Genomic DNA, 21,843 nt, shown 5'->3' on the forward strand with positions numbered 1-21,843 from the left:
AAGAAATTAGAACCTACTAGTTAAGAGCATTTCCAACAAACCTCAGGGGTATAGCAATAGACTGGTATACACAGCTTGATGTAACTTATAAAGCTACATAGAACTTGCTCAAAAAAGCATTTAAAGAAGAATTCAAACTCTTATGGGATGACAATAAGATTGTAGCTGAAATCTACAATATGAAGCAAGGCAAACATGAAAATGCAAGAGCTTATAATTGTAGGCTCAAGGAACTTCTAGTAAAGTCAGAAAATCAACTAACCAATGGTCTACTTCTCTTACAACTTGAAGGAAAGAATAAAAAGGATGCCCTTGATTTTACTAGAAGTTCCTTGAGCCCTTCAAGTTAATAGAGCATTCTCTTAGCTTCCATTTGACTTTGCACTGTTATGTAAAGGATGCAGCATGTAGAATGAGCATGTGACCAGATTGCAGGTTTGTGTAAAGGTTGTTACGTTGGTTTGCATTAAGTGGAAGTAAAAAATAACATCCATTTTACTAGAATTTGTGTTACATATTGGGCCATTGGGTTGGTGTAGCACTATGCTAGGATTATCCGTTACTAATGAGGAAGGGTGTGCAATACCCACCCTTGTTTATAAATCATACAGTCCATATTTGAAAATCAAGGTCTTTAAAACATTTGCTGTATCTTCCTGATTGCAAAAATGTGCACTAAGTAATAACGATATTTCATGTTAAGGAGAATTACTGTCAACTTTCACTCTAAAGGCCTCCTCTTCCCTGTTACCTGCATTGGAGGAAGAATATGCTACTACCTTTTCCCTCTTTTATTTTTCAAGCTCAAAGGTCTTAACCTTTGGGGCTAGTTGTATTGTTTCTTGTAGATTTTCTTTTTGAAAGGCCATGAAGGATAAATCAGAAAGGATAAAATTGTTTTGTTGAAAGGAAAGTAATTTGTTTAAAACCTTCTGCTTTCTTTTGCTGAATGATGAATCACAAAGGATAAAATTATTTTGTTTGAAAATTTTTGCTTGCTTCTGCTTACAGTGGCAGGTGATTGAACTGACAAATGAAAAACAGTGGTTCCTGCAAACCTTGATAAGAGTAACTAGTAAATGAACTTATTAAGCTATTATTGAATGATCTTAAGAATGAAAGATAAGGTGTGATATTGTGAGAGTACATATTGACCTCTTCTCCTAGCTTTGACAACCTCTTTGTAATTAGAGATGGGTGTGAGAACATGATTTTCGACAGATGGCTACCTTCAAAAATTTTGGTAGTGATCAAATCTATAGGACAGCCTTATGACAGTTTCAATTTTATGCCAGTTAATATCTTGGTTGGGAGTTAAGGGTTCTGCCCTTTCCAAATTTATTTTCATTCCTCTTCATTCGGTTTAGTGATGCAAATACCTCTAAATGTTGGCATCTTGCCAAATCTTACTTTTTTGCAGCTCAACAGGCCCATTAACCTAGGTATCTTGAGCAAAAAAAGAAGGAATGTTCAGGTTAATAAGATTCAATTTCAGTCTTTAGCAATGTTGATATAAGTACTTGTAACTAGGTCACCTTTAAATTAGGTAGTCAATATTTGAGTCAGCTTAATACTAATAGTTGGAAAAGTTGTGTTGTTTAACAACATCGTACAAAAGTAAATTGTAAAATCAATCAACTATGGTATATCATTTGATTCAATCTATACCATACGAGTTCAAACTTTCATTGTCTTTCTCTTATTCTTGTCTACCCTAAATATAAATGTGTCCTTTGGATTCCAACTAAAGCAAGATTCGAATATAACAAGCCTTTCACATGCAGCTAATCTTCTACTAGTGAAAGAACAATCTCTAATTGTTTTCAACTCACTGAATCCTTCAAAGTCAAACTCACTTAGTCTACTTGACTCACTGGACCTTACAAGACCCACAAGATAGACTTGGACAGCCAAGTGGAAATTAGGGGGAAAAAAAGATAATAAAATATTGAAAATGCTCAAACATAAAAAACATGAAAGCAAGTGTTTTTTGAAGGGTTTGGAGGACTCTTGAAGGTTGGTTAAAAGAGATAAAATTATCAAAAATGGCATGAACCATGAAGATTTGTGTTGTCTCAAAGGTTTTAATTTGGGCTTGGTGGCAAGGGCTTCACTCCTCGACCCCAACCTATATCACCGCAAGGAGCCAAGAGCACTTCCCCTAGACACTACAAGGGGTGTTGGCCCTCACCCCACTAAGGCACCAACCCACAACCCCACTAGGGATGCTGCCCCCAAACCTCTACTCTAGTTTTAGAAAGCAAAAAGTAAAAATCATTTTGGGCCATATTGGATGGAAAAGCAACATTATTTTACTCATTCAACTTTATCCCGATTAAATCCCAACTAACTGAACTACATTTATACTTGTAGTTTACTAAGCCAATCCCTATCCTAAGTAATGTTCATACGGTCGTAGCAATATTTGCAAACTTGTATGAGATACACTTTACATATTTAAATGTTAAAAAATATTTTTATTTTTCCTTCAACTAAAATCGATGTTTATACTCGTGATTGATGTGTACTTATGTATGCTATCAAGTAGCTTTCATTTGATTAGTTTATTGTATCTTTATAGTTTATTTATTCAGATGTAAACAATAAAAGTTTTAAATACTTAAAGCTTTCTATATTTTGAGGGTTTTTCAATTTGCTGAGTCTTGGTCAAGTCTGAGTGTTGAGTCTGAGTCTAAGTGAAAAATCAACTTGTCGAGTCTGAGCCAAGTCCAAATCTTGTAATACTGAATTTTATAACTATCATTCAATAGTCTGGAGTTTCTTCTGTCTTGCAACCAGGGATTACCTTAAGATCAGAAGATAATGCTCTGTATGCACATCTTGAAATTAAAGAGCAGGATTAAATTAATCTCTTAATAGTGATGATAAACTAACACACTGTCAAATCCTTTGTTATTTTTAAAAACAAATATGACATTTATCAACTGCCTTAATTGTTATATCAATATTTGCAGAGTTAAAGATTAAGCCTCAATCAATCTAAGCACCGCCCAATAGAACAAACAAGGACCTCAAAAAAAGTGATGACTTGCCAGCTTCAATGAAATGCATGAGTGATGTGGTCCACATTTTACGAACAAATCTTTAAAACAATTTAGTTAATTTTGTCTCATTGTTAATTAATGGCTGTCACCAGTTTCTGGAATGTGATGAAGGCTCATGTCTCACCTCTTGAATTACTTCGTAATGATGACGATACTTGGGGTCCATGGCTTCATACCTGGCATATAAAAGTGGTTATGTCAGCATACATAGGATTATGTACTTCTCAATTCTTATCTATCCAACTCAAAATTCAGAGCCTAACCTCAATTAATGCTATATAAAAATAAGCTTATAAATCTATTTTTAGTAGAATCATAATCTAGCAGTGATAACCCAGTAAACTAATTAAATTTTACATATGAATATACCTTCTCCAAAATTCTTCATATGTTGTAGCAAGGAACCTACGCTTCCCATTGAGATGGTCTTGATAGCTAAACACATGAACTTTTGAATGGCTTTCTGCGAATTGTAATGCTTGTTCTTGTCGTGGGAAAGTAGCCCATACAACAGTTCTATAAACATATAACAGAGGATAAAGAAACAAAGAGAGAAACACCGGGATAAAATTGATTATATATTACTTCCTTTCTTATTATCCAAAATAGTGTAAGAGGAAGTTTTGGAGAAATTTTCCATGGGATTGGCATGTACCTTAGACGCAGATCATTCTCTTCTGTTAGGTCTTTATGAATTTCATGTAACAATCGTAATAGTTGAGGAGGTTTCTTTGAGGGTTTACCAGCGGGGGATCCATAGAACACTCCAGGTGATATTTGTTTGCCATGATTTTGTTGTCTTCTATCTGTGGGGGTTTTTGAAGCCTTCAGAACTGAAAACTGAAAAGTGCAGCACAAAAAATATGGCTGAACAACTCTTGAAAGATATGCAAAAGAAATTCAAATGCACTCCAAAAAAATTATAAAACTAAAAGAGCTTCTAGAATTTGTCCTTATAGGTTGAACATTAATTTACATATTTGTGCCAACCATCTTAAACTGCATAGCATATTTTATTATACCTCGACTCATTTCAATACAGATTAGAAATATTAGACTAAAACCTAAGATAATTCAAACATGATAGCAATTTAAGTTTTAACTTATAGAAGCAAATGTAAGTACAAATATTGCCAAGGTATGTATCTCATGGCTGGTTCAGCCTTGAACATTAGTTCAGAATTCTTCTTGTGTAATTCAAGAAGCTGTTTTCGAAAATTACTAGATCCTTAAGATACTGTATTACAGAGAGAGAACGTAAAGAGGAGGAATGCACCCATTCAGACGAAAGACCTATCAAAACTATTATTTTTTTAGTTCTCATTCTTGATATTGGAGGTGTTCTATGCAAAACCTTGTTCTTCATGCACTTGTATAGTACTATGGCCATAATCCAAGCTTAGAGGGGCATACAAACATTTTTAATTTTCTTTCAATCTTTGAAGGTTTGTCAACCACAAACATTAGGAGAGGATTTAGATGAAGTACACTACTTCCTTCCAGGACTGTCCAACCAAGCCTTCACTTCCCAAGTCAGCCTCCTATCAACATCATCAAATTCTATATAGGTGCATTCCTCTTACACTATTGTTGTCGTTCATTCAGATCCCTCTGCTCCAAGAAGTATCGCAAGCTGTTGTGGTCTGTTCTCACAACAAACTTTGCTCCGACGAGGTATTGCCGGAACTTCGTCAGCGCGTGTATGATGGCTAGCATCTCCTTGTCGTAGATGGAATATAACCGCTCAACTCTCGAGAGCTTCCGACTCTCGAATGCAATGGGGTGACGGTCTTGCATCAACACTGCTCCAATTCCTTCCCCCGATGCATTGCACTCCAGGATGAAGGGGTGAGTGAAGTCTGGTAGTGGCAGAACGGGACACGTACTCATAAGTTCTTTTAATTTGTCGAAGGTCTGTTGCGCTTGTGCGTGCCAATGGAAGGACCCTTTCTTTGTCAGATCGGTCAGTGGTGCCCCAAGTTGTGAAAATCCTTTCACAAACCTTCTGTAATAACTGCACAAACCTAAAAATCCACGCAGCTCCGAGAGAGTCTTGGGTGGAGGCCAATCCAAAATGGCCTGAATCTTCTCCTGGTGAACTTGTACCCCCCGGGCGCTAATGACGTGACCCAAGTATAGGACCTCGGTCATTCCAAATTCACATTTGGACCTCTTGGCATACAATGATTGTGATTCCATAATCCCCAATACTTCATCCAAATGCCCCACATGTTCCTCCCAGGTCTTGCTGTAGATGAGTATGTCATCGAAAAATACCAATAGGTACTTATGCAGTTGCTTGTTGAAGATGTGGTTCATGCAGGACTGAAAAGTGGCTGAAGCTTTGGTTAATCCAAATGGCATGACCAAGAACTCATAGTGTCCATAATGGCAACGAAAGGCCGTCTTTTCCACATCTTGATCCCTCATACGGATCTGATGGTAGCTAGAGCGGAGGTCAATCTTGGAGAAATAGATTGCGCCATGTAGTTCGTCCAAAAGCTCATCGATCCTGGGAATGGGGTACCTATTCTTGATAGTCTTCTTGTTTAGAGCACGATAGTCGACACACATTTTGAGAGTTCCGTCCTTCTTCACTAGAACCATCGAGGACGCAAAGGGGCTAGAAGTGGGCCGGATCCATCCTTTATCTAGGAGCTCCTGGATCGTTTTCTCTATCTCATATTTGAACTTCTTTGGGTGGCGATAGGGTGTGGTGATAACAGGTTTTGCCCCTTCCTCCAATTCGATGGTGTGCTCGAACCCTCGGTGTGGGGGTATACCAGGTGGAATGCCAGAGAAGACCAAACTATGCCCATCCAGAACTGACTGAAGTTCCTCATCCTGGTAGTAAGTCGGTTGCCCTTTCACAGGTTTTGTTGAGATCAAGCAATGCATTGCCCAGACTACTTCATGATGTCTGAAGATGGCTTCCATTCTTTTGGCGGAAATCTCCCTCGAGCCGCCATTCGACATTCCCTTGAGAACCACCTTCCTATCGTCCACCTTGAATGAGAACTCCATCATTTTGAAGCTCTGTGTGTACTGCTCCAGGGTCTCCATCCATTGAATGCCCAATATGACTTCCGTGTCAACCAGATCCACAACAAAGAAATCATCGGTCACCGTGTAATTTCCCATGGTGATGCTCAACTGCGGAACTAGGTGGGTGCATGATACGAGATTGCCTCCTACCACCTTGACATCGAACCCTGCATGCTCCATTGTGCACAAACCCATCCGGCTGACGAATGACGAGTTTATGAAGTTGAGCGAGGCCCCACTGTCGAGCATAACCAAAACTCGTTGCCCTTGGAGGGTACCACGTACTCTAAATACACTGCACCTTGGGGTACCTGCCACTGTGGCAATGACGCCCCCCCTTCATACAAATGTGGAGATTCTCTCCACCAGGCCGGTTTCCTCGGCAGATTCTTCCCTTGAGGGTTCGCTTTCTTCATGCTCCTCTTCTCCATTGGACATCACTTCAATATAGTGAATCTTTCCTTTGCCCAAACATCGGTGTCCTAGTTCCTTGCAGGTGAAACAAAGCTTCTTCCTTCTGAGTTCTTGTCTTGTGGCTTCATCGAGTGATGACCCCTTCGGATAGTGATGAGCCCGAGGCAACCCCGTGATGAAATCCATGGAAATACTTTCCCATTTTTGACCGGGAATAAGCAAGGGTTGTAACAAACCAGCAGGTAGAGTGTGCTCATCCTTGTTCTTCTGACATGTATGACACTCTTTAATGTACTTCAAAACATCATTTTTAAGCCCCTTCCAAGAGAATCTCTCCCGGATCTGCCTGTATGTCTTGAAATAACCTTGGTGACCAGCAAGGGGAATGTCATGGAAAGTCTTCAAAATCTTCTCTTTTAACTTAGATTCAGGTACTATGAAGATTCTTCCCTTGTACAGTATCAATCCCTCAACCAATTTGTACCTTTAATCATGAAAAGTACCTTCTATAAGACTGATTGCAAACTGATTTTTGGCATAATCAGCAAGCAATAACTCTCTCCAACCAGTAGTAAGCTCGCAGAGTGAGCTCAAATGGGGCCTCTTGGATAAGGCATCTGCCACCACATTGTTTTTCCCTTTAACATACTCAATATCGAAGTAGTAAGGTTGTAGCTTACTCACCCATTTCTACTGTCTCTCATTCAGATCCTTCTGGTGCATGAAGTGCTTAAGACTGTTGTGGTCAATCTTAACAATGAACTTACTTCCCACCAAATATTGTCTGAATTTTGCAAGTGCATGCATTATGGCAAGCATTTCCTTGTCATAAATGGAATATAGTCTCTCAAGACCTCTCAACTTTCTGCTCTCAAAAACTATAGGGTGCTTATCCTGCATGAGGATCACACCAACACCTTCTCCAGATGCATCACATTGTAGCTCAAATGGCCTGGTAAAATCGGGCAATGCTAAAACTGGGCAGGAGCTCATGATCCTCTTAAACTGCTCAAATGTTGTCTATGCCTTTTCGGACCACTCAAAAGCCCCTTTCTTGGTAAGATCTGTAAGGGCGGCAGCCAACTGAGAGTATCCCTTTACAAACCTCCAATAGAATCCACACAATCCCAAAAATCCTCTCAGATGTGTTATGTTTTCGGGAGTAGGCCAATCAATGATAGACCTAATCTTTTCAGGGTCTACCTTCACACCACCTGCACTGATGATGTGACCAAGGTAGAGCAACTCTTCCATCCCAAATTCACATTTGGATTCCTTGGCAAATAGGGATTCAGATTCTAGTATGCCCAACACTTCATCCAACTGCTGAAGATGCTCTTTCCAAGATCTGCTGAAAATTAGCATGTCATCAAAAAATATCAAAACAAACTTCCTCAACTGTTCTTGGAAGATTCTGTTTATGCATGACTGGAATGTAGCAGGAGCATTAGTCAAACCAAAGGGCATGACTAAGAACTCAAAGTGCCCAAAGTGGCACCTGAAAGCAATCTTCTCCACATCTGAAGCTCTCATTCTAATCTGATGGTACCCCGATCTAAGGTCAATCTTGGAAAAGAACACTGCCCCATGTAGCTCGTCAATGAGCTCATCAATCCTCGGAATAGGATACCGATTCTTGATGGTTTTCTGATTCAGCACTCTGTAATCCACACACATGCGCATGGTCCCATCCTTCTTTCTCACCAAAACAACAGTCGAAGCAAGGGGCTTTTGCTAGGCCAGATGTAACCCATGTCAAGCAATTCCTGAATTGCTTTCTCGATCTCATCTTTCTGCTTTTTGGGGTATCGGTAAGGAGTAGTCATGACTGGCTTAGCTCCTTCCTCAAGCTCAATAATGTGTTCAGCACCTCTTTCAGGAGCTCTGCCAGGAGGTGGATTTTCGAACACCTTGCTTCTCTTAGTTATCAAGGCTTGAATGTCTTTAGAATACTTTATGTGCTCTTGTTGTGGTTCTGAAGGTATTACCATGATCTTGCTCTTATCCTTGACCATTGCTGAAATGTCTGAGGAATAGTTGCCCTTATCCACCAATGGATTGGAAGGCATAATCAAACACTCTGCTGCCCACTCCACCTGATTATGGCGGATCAGCCTTTCCATTCTTTTCAAGGATACAACCTTAAGTCCCCCATGCGACATTCCTCTCAAAACTACCTTCTTCCCTTCAGACATGAATTTCAGCTCCATAGTTTGTAGGTTTAGTGTGATCTCACCAAGAGATCTCAGCCATTGAATCCCGAGGACTACATCATCAGTCCCTCCAATGCTTACCACAAAGAAATCACCTCTGATTTCATGATTTCCCAACTTCAGAAACATGTTGGAAATCATTCTATTACAGGATATAGTGGAGCCATCTGCTCCCATGACTTTGAAGCCCTCAACTTCCTCTGCCACTAGTCCCTTTTTTGCAACAATCCTTTCATCAATGAAGTTGTGTGTTGCACCTGTGTCAATGAGAGCTCTGACAGGATGCTCTCCAATCATACCCCGAACTCTGAAAGACTCATTTTTGTGAATGCTCGAGAGTTGAGCAACCACTCCTCTATCTTCTGACCCAAATTCAAGCCATCCAGGAGCCTCTTCATACTCGCCGTCCTCAACTTCAGTCTACTGTTCTGAAATTTTAGAATCTGATCCATCTTCTGAATAGCATTCCATTTGATGCAAATTCCCCTTTCCATGGCACCTATGCCCGGGAACCCAAGGTTCTCTACAAGAATAACATAGATTCTTTCTCCGGAGCTCTTGACGGAGCCCATCATCCATTCGCGGAGGGAACCTCTTGGTCTGATTAGTGAATTTTTTCTTATCCTTTCTGAAAGGGAAAGGCTTGGACTAAATTTTACTCTTAGGGGCAGCCAACTCCATACTTCTAGATTTTTTAATAGCTTCTGCCAGTGTGGGCGGATCAAAAGCTTTGACCCATCCTCTCAATGGTTCTTCAAGTCCTTCAGTGAAAAGGACAACCAGTCGCTTCTCTGAGATGCTACTCACCATGACTGACAAGTTTTGGAATTCAGTCACGTAAGTGTCCAAGGAACCTTGCTGCCTCAATTGAGCAAGTTCTCTAAACTTCACCTCTGGATCCCTGGTGTCAAATCTCTCAATTAGCTTGTTGGTGAAATCAGCGTAGGTGGTGACTAAGTTGTGACCAAGGGTGACCAACCCATGGTACCACCATTCGTGGGCCACTCCATCCAAGTGCAAGGTAGCAAACTTGATGGCATCCTCCTCCGGCATCGGTCTCAAGGACAAGTAATTGTCCAACTTCTGTACCCATGCTCTGGCAATACTCTAAGCGCTCCCATCAAAGTGTGTTAAGGTCACTCTTCCAAGAGCTTGCTGGAAATCTCTTGGGGCAGCAGACTTGTAGTCATTCCTCCTTCCTCTTTTCATTTTCTAATTCATGAATTGATCCAGAGTTAGGATATCTCGGATCTCACCAGGAAGGGAAGCATACTCCATGTAGCTATTTCTTATCTCGTCAGCTGTGGGTATCTCTATTTCAGCTTGTTGTACTTCTTTGGGCAAAAAGACAGGTTGTAAAGGCCTTGGGGCTGAACCTCCATTGTTACTCCCATTTCTATTGCCTACAGGAGTGTTAGAAGTGCTGGCTTCGGGTCCATTGTTGGGCTGATTAGGGACCCCAACAACGTTCTGGTTGAGCTTTGCCAACAGTAAAGACATCATGTCCATCATGGCATTGAATTGCCTCTCTGCCTTCTTGTCGGGTGCCTCATTTGTTTCTGTAGTCTTATCTGCCATTGAATCCACTGAATCTGAGGTATCTAGATCCTTCCCTCTGTTTCTCAGTTTTTCTCAAATGTGTCCTCTTCGGGCACTATAGGAATCTGAAACTGCTGTCTCTTCTGCTCTCTGTTGTAGTGTCTGATGTCTCTGTCACTCATGGAGACTTCTGAACCCACTAACTCTCACAGGCTGGCAGGAAAACCAGCTCTGATACCACTGTAATATCCCACTAATTTTTTTTTTGATTTTTCAGGCCAATAACAATTCATCCACAACAAATAACCCGTTAAGGTTAGAGGAATAATCAAAACAACTGAAAGGGAACCCTTCCACCTTTTGTTCACCGAGAGCCCAGACTGGGAGGGTGAGAGCTTATGGTGTTCCGGGGATCATCAGCATCAATAATCAAACTGAAAAATACAATGCATAGGCGGCAAGCCAGCCCCTTCTGCTTATCCAACAGGATAGAAACTAAACTCTTGGCGGTGAACCGACCAAGGAAAATTACAAGAAAGTAAAGTTCAATCACTCTACCGCGTATTTCAACGGGAGGACATTACATTAAACAATCACTCTACCACATATTTCAGCGGGAGGACCATAGTATTGAACTTATCACTCGACCACTTATTCAGCGGGAGGACTGATTACAAAAACTAAATTACAAAACTTAGAAAGCGGCAAGCCAACCTCTTCCACTTATGCAGTGGGGATTACAAATGAAAGCAAATAGAATGGGATGATCAGTACTACTGAAACAACCTTACAATATAGAGATGTGATGAGAAGATTAAATGTAGATTTCAACAACAATACTGTAATTTTCTGTTACACTGATCTGCAGGCTGAAAGTACAGTTTCAGCAGCCCATGGAAATATCAAAACACTCATAACTCACTCAATTTTTACCCGAATTGATTCAAACCAATCCCAATCCCACCGTACATCCAATGCAATGACAACTAATCAAAGCCACAACCCAAACAAGCCCATTTTTATTTTGCACGCATCCCAATGCAACACAGAAAACCCACGCCTAGACTAGGAATTTCGATTTTGTCTAATAAAATCATTGCTTAAACAAAATAGCTAGAAATTCACGCAATGTATCGCCATGGCATAGAAGGAAGAATGAGCCGATACCCAAATGGATGGAGTCGCCTGGTTGAGTGGTATGAGCAAATTTCACTTTCAGCAGTCCCGCGACCAGCAACCAAGAACAGTCAAATCCATCATCAATCACTCCATAATTCTGCAACTCATTAACCAATCTGCAATGGGAACACAAGGGCACAGCTAGGTACTATATTGCAAGTACGAAACTGAGACTCAGCTAGGAAGCCAACTTCGAAGCTCAGATTTTCAGTAGCCAAACCGGCAGCATAACGATGCAATTTTCAAAGATATTGCAAATGGGAGCCCAAGCCTCTTATTTATAACTTCACTCATCAAATTCAAATGCCATTCCTCCAAATTCCACGCCTTGCATTTGAATTTCATTTCACCCAAGTGTAGCGCCACTTTTCCCAAGTCAAACCCCACGCCAAAAAGGGAAGGGACCCACGTTAATTACTTGGCGAATAATGGAGATGCACTAAAACATAATATTCTTCTAAAATATTTCGCCATTCCATATTACACATGAGTTTCACCAAACAATTAGGATAAAATACGCATTAATCCCAATTTTAATAAATCAGTCGTCAATAATCAGATTAATTAAATATTAAACCTTAGGATAAGGAATTAATATTCAATTATTTCGCATATGACTCCCGTACTGATTATCAACACTGCTAGGATGAAATTGAGTCAGGACGACCTCAAAACTGTTGTAGAATAAGAACCCTGTCCACTGCCAAAAATAGAATTGTGCCACACAGCCACTTACTAAAAATAGTAAGTCAAGAATTAATGCTCAGAAAAGTATGATCATCGTGTCCAAAGGCAAAGTAAGGAGGGTTCAGTAGGACAGTGGCACCAAAATGGTCATTCCCTAACTTACTAAAAATAGTAAGTCCTCGTTTCATCAATGCTAGACCCTGATTCCTCATTCCACCTAGCCTACGGGTCTCAGGAATAGGCTAATGGACCACTGAAAGAGCATCAATGAGAAGGGGACATTACAGTCGGATTCACAATGTTTTCCACCTGTCATGTCTGAAGAAGGCCGTCGGCCAACGCGTCACACTGTCCAAGGATCTGCCACCCATCAACGAAGAAGGGAAACTAATTCTAGAGCCGACGGAGATCATCGATGTCAGAGAAAAGAGATTGAGAACACGCACAGTCAAGGTGTTCCTTGTATGCTGGAAGAATCTACCCATCGACGATGCCACCTGGGAAGGCGAGCAAATTACGGGGCATCCAAGTTTGCAATTGCTTGAGGGCAAGCAATTTTTGGCCCCGGAGGACTGTGATGTCCCCGATATAATTAAATAATAAATCTAATTACTTTATTGTAAGGCCCCAAATTTAATAACAAATATTTCGGGCCCTTTTATTTAATTAGATTAGGCAAGTTTTGGTTGGTCGTGTCGGCCCGTTTGTAACCCTTCGGGGAGTTTCTCGAAGCCCATATATATGGCCGAGTTAGCCATTATTGTAGGTATGCGAATTGGGTATTTTCCTTTTGTTTGTGCGAATTCTAATTGGAGTTCAGCTTGTCTGTCATTTCGGAGGTGAGAGATCCTCCCTACTTGGCATCCACAGTTTCAGTGGGAGTTCTCCTCACCCTAGTCTGCTTCTGTTCCAAGTCTGTGTAATCTGTTGTGTGGAACTTGCCGAATATTCACTCACCGTATGGCCACTACCGTACACCCAGCCTGCACGACCACATTCACTCACCGTACGACCGAACATCAACCGTACGGTCAAAGCAAACATACCACCGTACACACCAAACACTCACCGTACGGTCAAGGCAACATACCACCGTACATCCCCTTCACCGCACGACCTGCCTTCTTCCCACTGTACGGCCTGCTTGGCACCACCGTACAACCTGTTTCGCCCACTATACGGCTTGTCACTCCACCGTACGGTCTTCACACTATACGGCCCCCCTCTTCTTACCATAGTACCGTCTATCCACCGTACGACCTTCCTCTGCCAGTTCAACAGTCTTTGCTAGTTCACCGTACGGTCAGGGAACATTACATAGAGCCAAATAAAAGAGCTGAAAAATTAAACATAAGATGAACACAAATTTTATCTCGTGGAAAACCCAACTAGGTAAAAAACCACGGTATTGAACAATATTATCATTACTGAACTTGGGCACCAACCCTTTTACAAAAGTGAGCTCCAACTCACATTAAGAGCACCGATTCAATACAAAGACATCAACCTTAGCTAAGCACCAACTCAAAAACCATTGAGACCAAAAACAAAAATTTGAAAGGAATTGTAGGCTCTATGTTTTACTCAGACTTCAGTAAAGCTCTTAAAGCTCATTACCAAGTCACGACATTTGACATTAAGTTCAACACATCTTTTAACAGAGATTACAATCCTTTGTATATTCAAAATAAAACCAACATATCAAAGAAAATTTGCAGCATCACTCAATATATTAGAACTCCATCTCTGTCTTCAGACTTTTGCTTCAATCACTCATTTTAGAATATGCTATCCATCTCGATATGCATTCAACAAACACTATCTAGTTAAACGTTCATCCAACATAAAACGCCTTACACAGCAAATACAGTTTCTACTTTAAAATCACACTCATTACAAGAATTGAAAGCCTTCTTACAAATTATAACATAAAAACCTAAAACTAAAAAAGGCATTATAACATTCACAATCCAAAAAAGAGCTCATTTGGGTCATTTTGCAAATTGTGAAGCGAAGAAAAAATAAGAGCACATCTATGAGAAACCAAGTGAAAGAAGGGAATAGAAGTGAGAAAGGGGCAAAAGAAGACGAAGTCTCCATCATTTGAGGTAAGTGTTGTGTTGTAAACACACATGTCCAATTGCAAATGAGGACCCCCACTTTCTCGCTTCTTAAGTTAGGTGTTTTGGCTTAGTTTTGTTTTAGCTTGGCAATAATTTTGATCTTTTAGCTTTTGGGGAAGGTAGTGATGTCTTGTTAGTCCGGGAGAGAATAGTTGATCAATCCTTCAAATCAATTAGGGTGCAACGTCTTGTCCTTAGGGTGTGATCAAGTCATCAATTCATCAAGTTCAAAATCCATGAGTGAACTTCCAACTTGAGAATGTAGAGCAAAATCATGAGGAAATTCACAAAATTCACTTGATAAAGCATGGAGTGCAAAATGTTGTCAAAATGTTGTTAATATTGTCAAAAATGCAAAAAATGTTGCAAGATGTTGTCAAGGAAAGTTGTCAGGAAAGTTAGATTTTGGAAATGCTAAATGTGAAAAATGAGAGAATTTCAAGGGAAGTGATACCAAGACAAGGAAAATTCCTTGTCAAGGTCAGATTTTCCAACCTTGACAAGATAGGAATATGGAGGAGAATTTTGTGAAAATCCTTGGACAAGGTTGCAATTTTTTATGGAAAATCCTTGTTTAAAATAAGGAATTCTAAATCCTCGAAAATCATAATGTGAGGTATGGAATTCAAAGTTCAAATTGTTAGTTGAAAATTTTGTACACTTGGGGAGATATACAAAATTGTGGTTTCAACCACAGTGTGTGAGTAAAACTCTCCTAATTAAGGGAAGGCTTCCCCTATCTATCTACAACTAAAATTAAAATAGGATGGGACAGCAGTCTTTCTTCTTCTTTCAAGAAAGCCAATATCATTTTCTCTTCACAGAAAAGTGATAGCAATTTAACATAAAACAGCAGTAACAACTTGTGAAATGAAATGAGAGAAAGGAAATGAAGTTTCCTGAATGCTCAAAGACTTTCGTCACTTCCTTCAGGACGAGACAGCAATATCAAGCTCAAAGTCTTGATTCTGTGAAGTCCTATCTACCATTTTTCTATATTAATGATATTCAGAACAAATTAGATCAGCACAAAGACAAAAATACCTTATTCTCTTCTACGTAAAACAATAAGAAGTAGTACAAGCTCAAAGACTCACAGCTATTTCTTACAAAATCTGCTTCTAAACACTCTTAAGAACAAGTGCAAGCACAAAGTCTTACAGCTCCTCTCAAAAGAATATATTCTCTAATTTATATTAACCTCCAATACTTGCAACACAAAGACTGCAAATCAAATTCGATTAAGCTCTTAAAGAAACACTTGCAAGAAAGATAATATGGAACACAAACTCAAGAATGTAGCACAAAGACTCAAAGCTTGAGCAATTTTCTTCTATTTCTTTCAATTCTTGAATTCACACATGAAAGCTCAAAGACTTATTTGCTGTAAATTTGGCAAAGTTTTTGCTTGCTTTTCTAAAAGATAAAGATTACTACAGACCCCTCAAGTATTTATAGAAGAAGAGTCTTGAGAAAAAGGTGCGAGGATCCTAACTAACTTGAGAGATTCTCTCAACCACCAAGACTTATTCAATAACTAACTATGACTTATTCCAACTACAATCCTAGCTAAACACAACTTGTAGTTGCTTTACATGTAATTACAAAAGTGCAAGTAAAGACTTGACTTGCAATTTACAAAAAGTTTTTTACATATAACTTGTCAAAAGAAAAACTAGAACTAAGAGATTACAATTCCGGACAAAAAAAACGCAACTAAGTGTTGAAAAACACTTAAGCTGCAACATGTGAAGACATGAATCCTTCAAACTTTTGGATGATCATTCGTAGCTCAGCAGGATTCGGTTCGTGGGTGTTCTTGGCAACAACCATGGTCTTTACGATGGTGTCATGGCATCGAAGAAGCATAGAGTCGTTCTTCTCCAAAGTGGACTAGAATTCGTGCAAAAAGATTTGATGTTTCATCAAAACCTGAATTGAGGCAGCTGAAAATTGTTTGCTCCACTCATTATGAATCCTCATCTGTAGATCCGCGAGCACTTCTTCTTCTGGTATCAACTCTCCATTCTGACTCATTATATTGCAAAAGGCCTTCTCACAATGAGAAACAACACCTTGGAATACTTCAACTCGCAATCTCCTTGCATCATCAATCTCCTCAATGAAGGATTTGAGAACAAGGGCTTTATTTCTCCAAAAGTTCTTCAAATTCCAAGTACATGACCCTGGAAAGAATAATGGCATGCTCCTGAAGAACACTCAACTGTTGTCAAGGCATTGTGCGCCAAATTGTCAAGCTACCTTCAACCCTTTCCAAATTCTGTTTGAAAGTCTCGGAGGTATGATTCAATTTTTCTTCAATGGTCTCCAACTTAGACATCATTTGGAAAATGTCTTTCAACACTTGTGCACACAGATCATGAAGTTGATCCACCCAAGAATCCAATGCTTGTACTTTCTGAGCAGCTCTTTCAACTCCCCGAATTGATTCTTGTGAACCGGAAGAACATGTAGGATTACTCCCTTCACCAGTAAGGTTTTATAATTTTATGAACAATTGCAACAAGTTGCCTATTCTCCTCTTCTAGTTTGTCTTTCTTTGCTATAAGTTCATCATAACGTCGTACTAGTGAAGCTATGGATTGTTGGGCATCTGTTGTGCGTTGCACACACTCCCTGTCGCCGACAGGGTCCCCTTTCCTTTTTTGGGCCTTTTCGCCTTCGTCCTGTTGAGTTCCACACAGAGTGTCTCGCGTCCTTTTGAGCGAGCCCATGAGACGATGATGTTATGATCAGAGGAGCTTGTGAATCCGTGAGATCAGTTGAGCCTTCAGGCATGAATTCCAAGAGATCGTTTAAACTCATAAAATCACCTGAGATAGGCTTGGAGATAGAAACTGGCGAAGTCCGCCAAGTAAAAGGATAGAGCGTTTGAAGGTCGCATGAAGACCCAAAACGCCGATTTTCGTAAGAGGATATAGGAGAGATAAGAGGATGCAAAAGTATAAATTTTCAAAAAAACTCCTCTGAATCCTGAAATTCGCACTAAGGAGGAAATTACATGATGTTTTGAAAGTTTGCAAGATGGATGAAAATGGTGATTTTCGCCAGCTAGAGGCGTAAAAGGGGCGAAAACCTTGCAAGTGCCTCCAAAGTGCCGAAATTGGCAAAACCACTCAAAAGGCCGAAATTCAAATTTTGAAGGGCGAACATAAAAGGTAAAAGGAGTTCGCAAAAACCTCATAAACGCCGAAAATCGCACTTTAAGGTGAAAATGCGAAAAAGTTAGAAAGTTGGCAAAATGGCCCAAATCGCCGAAGTTTGGCAAAACGCTAAAAGTGTCGAACTTTGCACAAGCTTTCAAAACGCCAAAAAGCGCTATTTGGAGGAGAAATGATAGAAAGGTATTAAGGTTCAAACTTGCAAACCCCCTTCAGAAGTCTGAAATTCGCCATACAAAGAAAAGTGCGTGAAAGTGGAAGCTTGCAAAACTTTCCAGTTCACCGAAAATTGCAATTTGGCGGGCAACGGTGAAATTGCCAAGTCTGAAAAGTGCGCACTAAAAGTGCCAAAGTTTTCAAAATGGATCAAACCCCCGAAAATGGCATTATAAGTTAAAAGTGCATCCTCAATAGCCGAAGTTGGCAAAACATCCTAAAGTGCCTAAGTTGGCAAAGTGCGTGGAAACGCCGAAGTTTTCAAAGCACTTAGAAGTGCCAAACTTTTCAAACCCCTTGAAATGCCGAAATTGGCAAAGGCCCACCAAATTCCGAAATTCGCATTCTAAAGGGATAGTGCGAAAAGTTAAAAGTTTTAAAACACCCTCAAACCTCCGAAAATGCCGAAATTCGCATAGCAAGGGGTAAATGCAAAAGTTAAAAGAAGTTTTCAAACCCTCTCCATTTGCCGAAGTTCGCATTAAGTGCGCGAAGTTTTCAAAGTTTGCAATTCACGTTATAATCCCGAAATCGCGCCATGCCAAAATCGCGAAGTTCATGCGGTCTGCAAAGGGCATAGAATCGTCAAAGTTTCACGCCATAGGGCGAAATCGCAAGAGCTCTAAGCTTTTGAAAATGCCATAAAACCCAAACCCGAAAATCGTTGTTTGTGGCATGAATGTTAAAGTTAAAAGTCAGCGAAAACCCTTCAAACCTCCAAAAATTGCGATACAAAAGCTTGCAAAACCCATGAAAACTCTCAAAGCTTGGCAATATCACGAGGTTAAGAGGATTTTCGAAGCGCCGTTAGGAGAGAAAATCGCCATAGAGGAAAATGCAGAAGATTAAAAGTTTAAAGGGAGAGCTACAAGGCGACCATCTTTGACCCTCAACGTAAAATCAAACAGGAGATAAAATCACCAAGGTAGTAAAATTGCTAAGTCTGAGTGTTAAAACAGCATTTTCTCTCTCCAAATCTTAGGCGCGAAAATCTAGAATAGGGAGTTAACCTTTAAAATTCAAATTGCAGACTCTCCCATTCAAAATTTGGAATTCATTCTTGCAAGGCAAGTTGTGCGAATTCACGCCATTCATTTTCGCCAAGTAAGTGTGCTTCACCTCTCTCAAAATCATTCGAAATATATGCAAAATCGGATAGATGTATGTGCAAAATGAATTAAATTGATTAAATCAAAAACCGCATCTTTTTTCGTTTATGAGACGTCAACGCGATTGAAATCGAAATTTGTTCCTAAGAATCAGCTAGAAAACGCATTTTCAGACTTAGGAAAATTTCTCAAGCTTCGTCCATTTTGAAAATTGATCCTATAAATGCCTAAGTATAAATTCGCAATCAAAAGCTTCATATCTATTCATGTTTAAATCAATTAAGCTTTTTAGCTAAGGTGTCATGCTGTCCTTTGTATTCAGTTTTCAAATTGATCCTTGTATGCTGGCATATCCTTTATCTAACCCGCTTCGTTTTCTTTATATTGCCTCGTAATCCGTGTCCGTTTGTGCAGGATAAATGCCTAAATCGACGATAGAATCATCAAACACACCTGCTGCAGCCGAGACATCACGAGCGTCCAAATCAGATATCCCTCGCAAAGTCAAAAAGATGAAGTATCAATATCAAAGAGGGGGACTGAGGGAATCATAAGTTCAGAGCGTCTGGTAGAATGTCGATGATACTGACTTGGGCCATATTGATATTCAAGATTTCAGAACCCGAGTTTTTTCGCCTAATGCATATGGCAAGCCTAGGCGGATGATGGAAAGCGGCATTGCCCAGGCAGCAGGATTTCCCCAGGCAGTGCAAAACTATGAGCTAGTAGTAGAGGCTGCCCAGCACTACCAACCAAACTCCAAATTGGTGCTCCTCGAGAACATGGTCCTCGCTAACTTCACTCCTGAAACCATTGGAGACGCATTTGACATTCCCTTCCCAAACAACCCCATAGCAACAACTATAGATGAAGCCCAAGGGGCGTATGATATGAACCCCGCCAGATGGCAGAACACTGATAAATGAAGAGTGGTACAAGGAGAGAAGACCTCCAAGCGTCAGGATTGGGAAAAAGACCCCTAGAAGCGACTTTCACAACGAGCATGGGGACATGGTCACATTGCTCAGCAGGATTATGGGACTTCCCCAATCCAATTACTTTGAGGAATGGATGTTCTACTTCACAGAGCAGGTCTTCGCTGGGAAATCCAAGTTTGACTAGGCCCAGATCATAAGAGACAACATTCATACCCAATTGATCGAACTTGAGACGAAGAAGTACTTCACTATGACATCCTATTTAGTCTACATGTTCGCCAGAAACCAGCCACTGTCGGGTCTGATCATGAAAGGTGAAATTGGCAATGGGCCTGATTAGGTGAATGTATACGATTGTTATCCACAACTACACTATCAGGACATAGCTCAAAGAGAAAAGAACAGCCCTGCCTATGCAATTGATCAATATGAGCGCGTCAATGACGCCTTCACAATGCGCCTAGTCAGGCTGATGCAGGGAGGACTACACATAAGGCTCTCAGAGCAAGCTACTATTCTAGTACAGAGGTATGGTGCCTGGTTCATCCAGTTCCCAAGGTTCTCCTACATCCGGATAGCTGGCTTTGAGGGTGCCCCTTTCCGACTTCTGCGGTACCCAACCGACAAGATAGTTCTCTTGGAAGTCGCAAGGCGGTCACATCCGGCGAGCAGCCTACTCATGGACAGGAAGCAGTCTGGATTCGCATTCCCTATGACTATAGGTAACCAGGATGTCCATCTAAAGAACCCATCCCAGGCAGAGGAATCCTTTGCAGAACTAGCCTCCTACGGCCTACAAGAGCATTTTCCAAGGAGATGCTTTGATCACGACAACCTAGCAAAGAAAGCCTATGGTAGGCGATACGGAGCAAAAGTATCAGTTGAAGATTATTGGAAGAACTGCTCTGATGACTATGAGGTCCGAAGGCGCGAATATTTGAGGCTGAGTGTGCAGCAAATGCGACTCTATGAATACCGTCGGGTCCCAGATCAACTGACAGATTCAAGAAATTGCTTGCAAGTCCGGGAATTTGAGGCAGTAAGACATCTTTTATCAGGCATTGATTGGTCGCAGGATCCAATCATTGATTTTGAGATGGTTATGGCAGCCCCAGGAAGATATACTGACCAGTGGTTGCACCAGCAAATTGAGCGACTAATACATGAGGGAGTCCAGTTCACCTACCACTTGATGGGTAACCTTGATTCTCAGTCCTCCGAAGATGAGGGAACTTTCAGTGCACCTAAGGAAGAGATCGAAAAGCCTAAGAAAAGGAAGAAGGCTAAGGCCAGCAAAGGAACTCGGACTTCCGAAAGAACAAGAAGGGAAAAGATCCCTATTAGGAGACCAGAGGTCACTTCATCATCAAAAGACCCTAGTTCGTCTGATGATGTAGTTGAACTGGATTATATACCTGCTCCGCCTTCCCAGAGTGATATTGACGCATTTGGAGCTAATGATCCTCCTGCACCCGACGTGTTGGATGCCGAGCTAAGAGCCATTGAATCAGCCAAACCAGATAACCAAGTTGAGGAAGGAGAGATTCCATCCACTCAGGGGATTGAATTGCATGAACCCACCCAGCAAAGCCACCATGAATTGTTGCTCCATAACACTACCAAGGATGACTCCACTGTTGAAGGAGAGCAAAGGACAGATGATACCCGCGAGCCTGAAAAGACTAAAGAACAACCATCACACGAAAATACTAGGCAGTTGTTCAGTGAAGTAGGAGAGAATTCGACTGCGAACAAGGAACTTGACACTTCCTCTATTCCTGTAACGGAACAGCTGCAAATATGTGATGAGCCGGCTGAAAACATTAAAGAACAGAGTGCCAATTTAACCATAGCATCAACCCAGACTGTACCTCAAGAATGGTTAATTGCTCGAGCTCAGCGCAAGGCTGCCACCAAGTCGCCCATTGATTTAGAGGACATCTTCTCACGCATAGACCAAGCTAAGGCCAAGGGGAAGAAAAAGCCCAAGGCATATTCCAGAATAACCAAAGATGAGCAAAGGAATCGTACCCTTCATATCGCCACCCCGTCAGTAGACAAGCCAACAGATCATATTACACTGGCTAATTATAGTATCACGACTGTCCCCATCAGACGAGCCACTAAGGAACA

At 40.8% G+C, this 21,843-nt stretch overlaps 1 protein-coding gene across 2 annotated transcripts in view; it reads right to left on the reverse strand.

Moving 5' to 3' along the window:
* The window catches only part of LOC131077968 (uncharacterized), a 286,782-nt gene that overhangs the window by 223,295 nt on the left and 41,644 nt on the right, over positions 1-21,843 (reverse strand). For both annotated transcript variants that reach the window (XM_058015576.2, XM_058015575.2), the window contains exons 3-5: positions 3,721-3,905; positions 3,435-3,581; positions 3,190-3,241 (exon numbers count right to left, since the gene is read on the reverse strand). In XM_058015576.2, the coding sequence (XP_057871559.2) occupies positions 3,190-3,241; positions 3,435-3,581; positions 3,721-3,905 (384 nt within the window). The remainder of the gene's footprint in view (positions 1-3,189; positions 3,242-3,434; positions 3,582-3,720; positions 3,906-21,843) is intronic.

The sequence above is a fragment of the Cryptomeria japonica genome, chromosome 5, assembly GCF_030272615.1.
Source record: "Cryptomeria japonica chromosome 5, Sugi_1.0, whole genome shotgun sequence".
NCBI lineage: Eukaryota > Viridiplantae > Streptophyta > Pinopsida > Cupressales > Cupressaceae > Cryptomeria > Cryptomeria japonica.